General features: G+C 38.2%; 1 protein-coding gene across 1 annotated transcript in view; it reads left to right on the forward strand.

The window, feature by feature from the left end:
* LOC125481301 (myotubularin-related protein 9-like) overlaps positions 1 to 11,864 on the forward strand; it is a gene marked incomplete at its 5' end in the record, with an annotated part of 18,924 nt that extends 7,060 nt beyond the window's left edge. The window contains one exon of the mRNA XM_048592669.1: positions 8,976 to 11,864. Within this exon, the coding sequence (XP_048448626.1) occupies positions 8,976 to 9,121 (146 nt within the window). The remainder of the gene's footprint in view (positions 1 to 8,975) is intronic.
* Between the last annotated feature and the right edge of the window lie 60 nt (positions 11,865 to 11,924).

Here is an 11,924-nt window from a genome sequence, read left to right on the forward strand (position 1 = left end):
GCTGTGTTCATCCAGCTCTACACCTTGTTTTATCGAGGAAAGGATTGTATTCCTTTTCAACTAGAAAATAATATTTAATAGTTAATATTAATCTTTATTTCTTTTAAAAGAGCATCACTTCCATGAACGTATTCAGTGATAATGCTTGCCAATAAGCACTATTTGTTTCACAGTATTGTATCAATGTTTTATTTATATGATGATTTTTATGGAAATGTCTAATGGTACTTCAGTAGAGTTGCGTTTAAGTTCACAACTGTTGATCTAAATCTTGGATTTATTGGCGTGATGTAAGGATTCATCTGTTCTGATAAGAGAGTTTTAAGTGAGAGGCACCTTCAGCAAATTGATGAAGAATTACACGTCAGATAAAATACTACAGTTAGAACAATATTTGTTGGTATTCAACTCCCATGATTGAGTCGATTCCGTTGTTTTTAAATTTTTTTCCAAGGAACTTTGTACAGCTACAACATTCCATGTTCAAAACAGAAGTAATTTTTGTTTTTGCTGAGGGCATTCTTTTGAAAAGTACACTGATAGCTTGAAGCATTGTTACTATTTCTTTATAAAATGAGTTGTTACGATGCAGTTCTTCGATCTTAAAAATAAAGCATAATGAGACATTTGGGGGTGTGGCCCTAAACCAGTATAATGCCTTTTTTTTATTCAGTCGTGGCATGTGAGTGTTGCTGGCCAGCCATCATTTTTACTGCACGGTCCTATTTGGCCTTGAGAAAGTGGTGTGCTGTTTTGTTGAACTGCTGCAGTCCATGGCCTGTAGGTAGACCCACTATTGCCATTGAGGAGGAATTCCAGGATTTTGACCTAGCAACAGTGAAGAAATGGCAATATATTTCCAAGTCAAGATGGTCAGTGGCTTGGAGGGGAACTTGAAGATGGTAGTATTCCCATGCATCTGCTGCCCTTGGCCTTCTAGATGGAAGGAGTTGTGGGAAAGTGTTAAGGATCTTTGGCAGATTTCTGCAGTGCATGTGGTACACACTGCTGCTATTGAGGTCAGTGGTGGAGGAAGCGGATGTTTATGGATTTGGTACCAATCAAGCAGGCTGCTTTGTTCTAGATGGAGTCAAATTTCTTGAGTGTTGTTGGAGCTGCACCCATGCAGGCAAATGGGGAGTATTTCATCTCATTCCTGCCTTGTGCTTTGTAGGTGGTAGACAGTATTTAGGGAGTTGGGAGGTGAGTTATTTGCTGCAGTATTCCTGTCTTCTGACCTCATAAAGTTACTATTTATGTGGCAAGTGCAATTGAGTTTTTGGTCAATGTTTACCTCCAGTATGTTGTTCATGGGAGAATTCAGAGATGGTACTGCTATTGAATGTCAAGGTCTGGTGGTTAGATTGTCTTTTATTGGAGATGGTCATTGCCTGGCATTTATATGTTGCAAATGTCACTTGCCACTTGTCAAGCTAAGCCTGGATATTGTCCAGATCTTGTTGCATTTTATTATGGACTGCTTCAGTATCTAAGGAGTGCTGAAGATTGTGCAATCATCCGCAAACATGCCCACTTCTGACTTTTATGATGTAGCAGGTGAAGATGGTTGGGCCTAGGACACTACACTGCTGAGCTCCTGCAGAAATGTCCTGGAGCTGAGATGACTGACCTCCAACAACCACAACCACCTTCCTATGTGTCAGGTGTGATTCCAACCAGTGGAGAATTTGCACCCTGATTCCCATTGACTACATACTAAGTCAAATGTGGCCTCAATATCAAGGGCTATTGCTCTCACCTCACCTCTGGAATTCAGCTCTTTTGCACATGTTTGAACCAAGGTTGTAATGAGGTCAGGAGTAAGTGGTCCTGGCGGAACCCAAACTGAATGCCACTGAGCAGATGCTGCTTGGAAGCGCTGTTGATGACACCTTCCATCACTTTCCTGCTGATCAAGAGTTGACTGAAGGGGCGGTGATTGTTCAGGATTGATTTGTCCTGCTTTTGTGTACAGGACATACCTGGAAAAGTTTCCACGTTGTTGGGTAGATACCACTTGGCTAGGGGTGCAGCAAGTTCTGGAGCACAAGTCTTCAGATCTATTGTCTTAAATGTTGTCAGGGCTCTACGCTTTTGCATTATCCAGTGCTCCCAGCTGTGTTTTGATTATCACAAGGAGTGAATAGAATTGACTGAAGACCTTGTATGTTGTGATGCTAGAGACCATTGAAGGAGGATTGTTGTAGATGCTTCAATCTTATCTTTTTCACTGATGCATTGTGCTCTTCCATCTGTGGAACCTCCTCTGCCAGTGAGTTATTTGATTGTCTACCACCATTCATGACTGGATATAGCAGGACTGCAGAGCTTAGATCTAGCTGTCTGATCGCTTTACTTGTGCTTATGCTGTTTGTATGCACATGGTCCTGTTTGGTAGCTTAATCACGTTAACACCTCAGTTTTAATAATACCTAATCCTCGTCCTGTCATGCCTTTCTGTACTCTCCATTGAACCAAGGTTGATCCCCTGGCTTGATGGCAATGGTGGAAGGGGAAATATGCCAAGCCATGAGGTTGGAGTCCAATTCTGCTGCTGCTGGCCCACGGTCTTATGGATGCTCAGTCTTGAGTTGCTAGATCTAATGTAACAAGTTCACAAATAGTATTGCACTTTAAAAATATAAGTCATAGACTTATCAATTAGGTTTAGCTTGAAAAGGTTAAAGGGTAGATAGAGTCAAAGAACGGCTAATTTCCAGTGCTGTGAACGAAAGAGTAAACAGCATCTGTTGTTGAGTATTTTTAAAGCAATTAAACTTGAAATTGGAGTTTAAATCCCCAGATGATTCACAGGAGCATTATAAAACAATATAGCAGTCAAGATTTTACAAATGTCCAAATGTTAGTTGAACAGTAGGTTTTAAAATGTGACTTAAATAATAATAAGTTTAGGGTTGGAATTCCAGAGTTTGGAGCATAGAGCTGTAGCTCAGCCACCAAACGTGGAATAATTAAAATTTGTGATTCTCAGGAGTCTAGAATTAGAGTGCCAATATCTCCGAACTTATAAGGTTGGAGGAGGGAGTTGTAAGGTAAAGCTGAAAAGGAATTCAATTGAAGTAAGTATTTGCGTCGTGTTTGAGTTACATCCATAAAGTATGTTGAACATAGTTTGTTAGATAGAACCACAGATTGCTATGAAGATATGGTGAAAGAACTGAGCATGTTCTTGAACTTAGGTTATGTTGAGTATTCCAAATGACAAAATGTTCTGAAAGATAATGTAGGAAAAGGGTATCTGCAGTGCAGTGTTGATCAAGGATTCTACTATACCGCTGGGACATAAGAATAATATAAACGGGTGGGGGGGGGAGCAAACATCACCACCTTATTAGATTAGAGACAAAAATAAAGGGCACTCTATTAGATAAATAGTAAATTTAAGATTACCAATTAATGACAATCACGTGAAGATAAAGCATATTAAAAAATAAGTGTAGGAAGGATAGGATCCAAGAAGTCAAGTGGTGAGAAGACTACACCCAGCTCCTTTGAAACATCTAAGGGCACCTACGTGGTTTTGTGGCAAAAGTCAAATGGCAATTGCTGTGTTCTTTTTTAATTGCTCTTAAACAGCACCTTTTGATGTAAATTTTATGGTCCATGTGTCCTGCTGTCATTGGTCACTGCCAATATTGCCTTGATGGTGAGCAAAGCTTTCTTCTGATATATTAGCTTTTGCAATCATATCTGGATCAAGACTGTATTGAGCTACTAATTTATCAGTCTTTATGTGATATTAGAAATCTTAGTCTAGAATTGGAGAAGCATTGTTTAAATTATTTTCTCAAGACTTGAGGATATAATCTAGGCTGAGACTTTAGTCCTGTGCTGAGGATGTCATTGCACTGTTGGATATGATTTCCTTTTGATAAGATAGTAAGCTGTGACTCTTGTCATCCTTCGAGTGAAATATTGCAGATTACTCGCAGTATTTATCCCTCAAGCAACCATACCAAAAAAACTAATAGTTTATCATTTTTTCTTTGCTTTAAACAAAATAATCATCTGCTGATGTTATGACAGCAGCTACTCTTCAAAAGGTAAGGGCAATATATTTCCTATGATGTGCATGGGCTTTTTTAAACGTATTCTCTAAATAGCCCAAAAAGGATAGAAAAATCTATTTTCCTCCAAGATCCCAAGTTGCCAAATAATATTTTCATGAACTTTTTTCAAATTTTCCACTCTACAATCACCAAGCAACAGAATTAACCTTGGTTCAATAAAGAGGGAAGGATAGTATGCCAGGAGCATGCTTAAAAATACGGTGTTAACCTGGTGAATCCACAATATAAAACTACTTGAGTGCCCAGCAGAATGTGATAGACCAAGTCTCTCAACCTACAAATTAAACTTGAGCTCTGCAGTCCTGCCACATTTCTTCATCTGTGCTGGTGGGCAATTAAACTACTCTTTGGAGGAGAAAGCGTCAGAAATATCTCCATTCCCAGTGATGGGATAGATAAAACACAGGTGCAAGAGAAAAGACCAAAGCATTTGTAGCCCCTCCAACTAGAAGTGTCAAGTGGATGCTCCATCTCTACCACGTCCTGAGGTCTCAACTTCACAGCTGCCAATGTATCATTTCATATGATATCAAGAAATAGTTAAAGGTTTATGGGGGCCTTGCAGCATTCCAACAATAGACTTGTGCACCAGATCTGGCTATGCACCTAGCCAAGCTATTCCTGTGCATTTAAACCACCGGTATCTACCCAGCAAGATGGAAAATTACCCAGGTATGTCCCATCCACAAAAAGCAGAACAAATCCAACCTGGGTAATCTTGCCAGGTGAGTTTACTTTCAATCATCGTCCAAGTGATATCAGGTTGTTTTGGCAGTGCTATCAAGCAGCACTTAACTTCAGAATAACCTGCTTGCTGAGGTTCAGTTTGAATTCCGTTAGGTCAACTCAGTACCTAACCTCATTACAGCCTTGGTCCAAAGGATGAGAAAGCTCAACTCGAGCCGTGACTGCTGTTGAGATCAAGGGCGGCATTTGTCTTAGTGTGCCATCAAGGAGCTTCAGTAAAACTGCATGGGAACTGAGGGGGAAGATTCTGCTGGGATGACATCCTATGTAGTTGACCGGAGATTGACCTCCAACAACCACAACAATCCGGTCTGCTCCAGAATATCGCTGCAGGAGCACCTCAAGGTATCTATCTTTAATCACCCTGTTTAGATGTGTTATGACACACATCTGGAACTGGTGGGACTTGAACGTGGGCATTCTGGCTGGGAGGTAGGGATGCTGCCACTGTTCCAAGAGCCCCTGATCAAACAACTGAAGATAGTTATGCTATGTCCATGCCTCCATTAGGAGTTCTGAGGTCAGAATGTACAGTCATCAGCGAATAATGTTCAGTATCATTGGAGACTCTTCAGATACTGAAACAGTCAGTGTCCAAATGCAGCAAGATCTGGACAACAGTCTGGCTCAGGCTGATCAATGGTAAGTAACATTTGTGTCATACAATGATCATTGCCAATAAAAGAAAAACCAGCAGCCATCGCCCCTTTATGTTCAATGACCTGACCATTGTTGAATCCCCCACTGTAGAAGCGTAACTCCTCCTGACTGGGAACAAAGACTTAGGAGGCAGGCAGGATTCATGCAGTGGCAGATTTAATTCAAGCAACAGCCAGTTAATTCAGGGAGAGGGCCAAAGACGTTCCCTGAAGCTGGCTTCGATGCAAGAACCCAATCGTCCTCTTAATCTATGGCTCAGTTCGAAAGAGAGATCAATGACACGCACTGATTTTTACACCGAAATAAAGTATTTTGTGTTACAGTAATCACATGCAGCATGGTCATTATGTCCTTCCCCCTTATACCATACACCTAATCCAATGAAACACCTAATCCATGACTGGCATTCCCATGGACAGCCCCAGGTTCCCCTGATTTCATGGTGTTTAACAGGCATGGTTATCTCCAGGCCTTGCGATTTTTCTATGCATCCTATTAATATGCATTCCAAAGTTACTGGTTATACTCCTTCTGGTCTGTCCCAGACTTGCTTATTTCTAAGGACTGCTTGAATTCTGTTATTCATTGTATTCCAGATGCTATCTCTATCAAATTGGTATTCCTCTTATATTTTCCACTGTCCCAAATTGTGTATATAAAAAATACAAAAGACAGTTGGTTTTACTAAGTGCTATAAGATTCATAATATTAATTTCTGTTAGAAAGTTGTAAAGTGTCAAGTTATATAGCTACTTCTACTGTCAGCACTTGGAATTGAGTTGAATTGAATTATTTATTGTCGAGTGTATTCAATGTAAAAATACAATGAAAAATACAGTACACACATGCTGCCATTCACATTAACTTAGAATAAGCTAAGAAGAAAAAAGATAACTTGAGAGTCCAACTTTCCTTTCCACTGCCGCAGTCCCATTCCGGGCTCTCCACCCCTCGCCATGCCTCCGCCAGAGCCCTGCTCTGGGCTCTCCAGCCCTCGCCATGCCTCCGCCAGAGCCCCGCTCCGGGCCCGTCAACGCTGCAGGACGCAACCTGCGAGTTCAGCTTCCCACTATGTGGTTCCCTGTCGCGACCTGGCTCCTTCCTGACTCCTTTGGTAGGTAATTGAAAGCGGTGGATGTAACTAATAGATTGTTCTCAACTTATTCAGGGCATACCAGGCATCTTTTAGAGATAAGAGAAGAGTTTTCTGGGACTAATTAACTTTCACATCTAGGTTTAAATGTTTTTCCCCTAATGCTTGTATTTTACTTCGGTTATACGTGTGTCTATAATTATGTTGAAATCTATCTCTATGATTATCTGAAGAATCTTTAACTACAACCTCTTTCTTAATATTGTGAATGGCTTCAAAGAAACAACTAATTGCTACAAAATAACTTCAGCTGTTGTTTTCACAGCTGCTTAGTGAGTTAGGCTGCCTGGTTCACGGACTAAGACTTTACATCCCTTGTTCTAACTGGTGCTGCTCACTTAATGAGACAACATCCTTTCATTAATGAGGCTGGAATCAATCGCTTTTCTATCCTTGGGCATCCTCTTATCAAACTGTCTAGGATGGTTGCTTGTCAGGCATCCCGTTCACCTTGGAGTAACCTTATTCAAGGATACCATTATGTTTCACTTAAATGCTGGAGCAGGCAGTTTTATTCTGTTTAACCCTTGGTGGTCATTTTGTGTCTTTTCAAACATGAGCCACCCTTATACCCATTCAGCATCCTGGGGTCAGAGCAAGTCAGAGGCTGGGAATTCTGTGGTGAGTAACTCACCACTTGACTCTCCAAAGCCTGTCCACCATCTGCAAGGTGCAGTTTGGGAGTAGGATGGAATATTCTGTACTTGCCTGGATGAGTATGGTTTCAACAGCACTTAAACGTAATATCATCCAGAATGAAAAAGCTTGTTTTATCAGCACTCCATCTACTAACTTCATCATTCACTCTATCCACCACTGACATGATAGCAATGGCCTGTACCAACTACATGATGCACTGCAACAACTCACCAAGGATTCTTCAGCACCGTCTAAACCTCGGACCTTCAGCAACTTAAAGGACAAGGTCAGCAAGTACATGAGAATACCTCGACTGCAATTTTCCCTCCAAATTATGCACCATCCTGATTTGAACTGTTTTGCAGTTTCTTCATGATCACTGGGATGAAATCCTGGCACTCACTCCCAAACAGCAACATAGATGTACCTACACCACATGGACTGCAGCAATCCAAGAAGGCAGTTCGCTCCCACCTTCTCTTGGGCAATTAGGGATAGGCAATAAATGTTGGCCTAGCCAGTCAAATTACATTCCTTGAACTAATTTCAAAACAAATTTGAAGAAATTTCTATCTCTATGAGAACCTCTGGAAGCAAAGCTTCTGAATTTGTTTGATGTCCATATGAATAATTAGATTTCTGCACTGGGCAAGAATTTATTTGAATAAAGTCATGATCATGTAATTGTGCCTTTAGAAGGCCTGCTTTAATCTCCAAGTAATATTCTAGAGCAGATTGTTATGTGGATGATTTGTTTTGATACAGTGGGAATAGTAAAGATACTGTATAAATGCACATGTAATTTCCAAGATTAAATTAGAAAGCTCATACTGTAAAATGCAAAGATTTGATTTTTGGCATGCCTTCATCCAGCATTTTCTTTTATTTTACAATGTTATTTTGAAGTATTGTGCTTTTCTGTCAACAAGTGTACATCTTTTTTTATGAAATTAATTTGGTGCAAGTAAAGTCATGCGTTAAGTATACTTCAAAGAACATTTTAGTTTACTGCTTAAGTACATTCATACAGCTCCAAGGTGCTCAAAGTAAATTATGAAATTGTTTGGTTGTTTGATTCAGACCACTAAATGCTCCTTAAATTATAAAATGAAAAATGGGAGTGAGTTACAGAATGTAACTGCGACTGTCCCTGTGGTACATTGGAAATAATTTGTAAGAGTTGGCTGAAGGCACTGTGTGCAGTACATCATGCCTGATGAGTCCTGTTTTTGTTTTCAGTTTCCCCAGTGTTGCAATGGTTTTCTCAATTGTGTAATCAGTACAAAACTTAGTCTATAGCTTAACACTGAACTACATTGGAATCTCTGGTATTGTTCAGTCATGATATTATTACAGCTGCGTTTTATGTTGTGGGCAATTAATTATATTTGAACATCTTTGTTCTCAATCTTAACTGACCAAGGTACTTAGAAGCCCACTTCATCAGGACACAGTGCAACCCAAGTGTGCTATTAATGCACATTCTCAAGTCATGTCTCTTAGAAAAGCTAAATAACTTACTGATTTGACCAGGATTTATTCCTTTTATATTTTATTATATTTTGTATTTGTTATATTTCAATAAATATAGGTTCCTATTGAAAACACGCTAATATTTTAAACCTAAAGTTCGAAAGATTGCTTTATATATCTTGAAAACGATTAATTTTCCTTCTAATTAAAAGGTGTGTTTCTCCGATGGAACCGTTCCTTAAAATACTTAAATGAGGCCTGGGATGAAATAACTCACATCATTGAATATAATAAGGATCTACAGGCAAAAGTAAACGCACTTCGACGACAGCTAGCTGAACTGCAAACAGAAGACTAAAACTTGAAAACCCTTGACAGCAATTTTTGAATCATTACATTTACTACATTTAAAAGTAATAATTTGTGTATGATGTGCATGTCTCAATCCCTGAGTATACTGGCATGTCGAGCTCTCTACAGTGAGAACCTTTCAATGAATCCTAACTATTGGTAACATTGATAATGTAGATGATGTCTTGACTGTTACTTTGTAGAAGAATGTTTACAGGTATGGTTTTAAAGTAAAATCATTTGTGCAAACTTTGGAGCTGACCATCCTGTGGAGTAAATATTTTTTTGCATTTTTTTCTTGGATTAAGTATTGCACAAATTATACAAAAATTTCTTTAAATTATCTTGCCTCTAAATTTCACATTAGGCTATTGTGTTTGGCTTTTTAAGCGTGCATCAACATGTAGCTTTAACTGGATTAACAATTACATCAAAATAGTGAATTGTGCAATTTAAGGCAATTATGAGTACTGTAAGGCCTGAATCTTTGGGTAAGAAAATTATTGATTTTAGACTTTTTCATCAGGTATTGAACTGGTTGATGTTTCTGCATTGTGCCAGAAGCAACGTTCCTCAGAAATTATGATTTAACTAGTAGCAATTGAAATTTCTTCATGTGGAAATAATCCACCCCAAACTGTTACAAACAAAGGCCACTGCAAGCACAGCCAGATAGTTGTGTATGTCTACCAATGCCAAATGTCAAAACTTAAAGCCTTAAAATACTTAGTTTAACAGTCCATTAACTGAAATAAGAAAGCGCTTAACAGTGCTGGATGAAATAAATTCTGATTCTGTTGAGATGTATTTTGCAAGTGAGATCTTTCAGTGCTGCATGTATGAATTGTAAATGATTTGTAATTGGTTTCAAGTGCATTTGTAATAAAACTAAATTAAATGGTTAGATTATTTTCACATGTGAAGACAGTCAACAGTCAAAATAGTTATTAATCTGGAAAGTAGATAATGTTACATTTTGCTAGCACACAGTAAATAGCAGTTTAAAAAAGGTACAGAAACTATGCCTCATGAGAATATACATAGTTCATCAAACAAACAAGGCCTCTAAATCCATAGCTCTAATCTGAGTTTTTGGACTTCTGATATCATTGTCTGCCCCGAAGAAGAATATACTTTACCTTTATCAACCTTTGTAATGTCCCGTAGTAACACGGCTGAATGAAACCCATTTCTACATTTCTTTAAATATATTTGAATGAATTGCAACCATATCAAGCAAAGTATATTTTCAAAATTTAGCTGAGCTGGAGATTTATTTCATTTAAATGTTTCTGATTAAGAAGTTTCAGTTTAAAATTTGAATTTGAAATGTTGCCAAATTTTGGCTGATAGCAAAATGAAAAGTTTCTATTCTTCATTTGGAATAGCACTTTATATCCTTTCATCAGAAAATGTCCCTGTTGAAACTTGAGCTTGCTTGTCCTCCTGTGTTTGAGGGCATTGTATGTGATATAAGCTAATGTTTGAAGTGAGCTCGAAGTAGTGTCACTGATGCTGCAGAGCAGTGTGCACAACAAATTAATGTCAGTCGCTATTGGTCTTTAGTTATGCATATGCTTGTATAGCTATTGTACTGCTAGATCTTTGTCTGATCATGCCAACATTTTAAAAAATATTTATATCACACTACATTTAATTCTTTATTTTCAAATGTGATAGATGAACAATGTTAATGAAATAAAAGTTGACCTTGATGGTTTTAAAGTTTGTATTGGATAGCACACAACCTTCATTCTTGAGGCCTTCTGCGTCAGTCAAGTAATTGAATATTTCTATCGTGCTTAAAAGATGGATGTCATATCTACTTCACTCAAGTGAGTGCCTCTTACACTTGTTCTTGCCCCAAATCCCATTTCACGTCTCTGATGAGAAAAGATTTTATCCTCCTTGTCTTAAGGCAGCCATTCTGTCAGATTTTTGGGCGTACGTATTTTCCCAGAGATGGTTGTGATTGTTGCTGGCAGAATTTTGTGACACCAAATTAATTCTTTTAACAAAGTAGGATCACATTCTTCAACTAAGCTTCATCAAATCTAAGGTACAGTTTGCTTATGCTAAGTGCATTTTTTTTTAAGCAAGTAGCATGAATGCTAGATTTCTGGCTTGTTTCAAAAAAATTTCTTGGTGTTCTACCAAGTTGTCCTTTTTACCTTTTGTTCTGTGGTGTTAGTGAGATTGACTTGGTGTCGATGGGAAATAGGTGGAAGCATGTAATTACTTTTGTTTAACTAATTTTTCCATGGACTGGGAAAAGTTATACTAGACATGTTGCACTGTCATAATGCTTTGTATAAACTTATTCTAAGCTTGGTAATCGTGGTAAATCATTCTGTGTTGCAGGACATACACTGTCATTCCATTGTGCTAAATGATATTGCCTTCAATCTATTCAGTTATGTGAACCAAATGTTTTTGTGTATATTTAAAAACTAGTTAAAACTTTCCTAGATACTCAAGTGCATGTTTTCTTAATTAATATCAAAATTGTAATCTTTAGACAGTGAAGTTCAGGAATCATGAGAAGTGCTGTGAGCTGCGATAATTCAGTATGTGCTGTTTAAGTAGTTCATTGCATACATTGGCTTGAATTTTGTACTTCTAAATATACCAAACTTGAGACTACATGGAGCCTATCTGCTGCATTCATTAGCACTTGTATTCTGCAAAGGCACCATGCATTGTTCTAGATGACTCTTTGAAATAATAAAATTTAAAATTATACTCGGGAATTGTGTTTTTTATGTGATTGCTTTTAAAGATTATAGAGTCATAAAATAGTCACAGCTTAG

This window comes from Rhincodon typus, unplaced genomic scaffold, assembly GCF_021869965.1.
Source record: "Rhincodon typus isolate 14 unplaced genomic scaffold, sRhiTyp1.1 hic_rhity00001638, whole genome shotgun sequence".
NCBI classification, from domain to species: Eukaryota; Metazoa; Chordata; class Chondrichthyes; order Orectolobiformes; family Rhincodontidae; genus Rhincodon; species Rhincodon typus.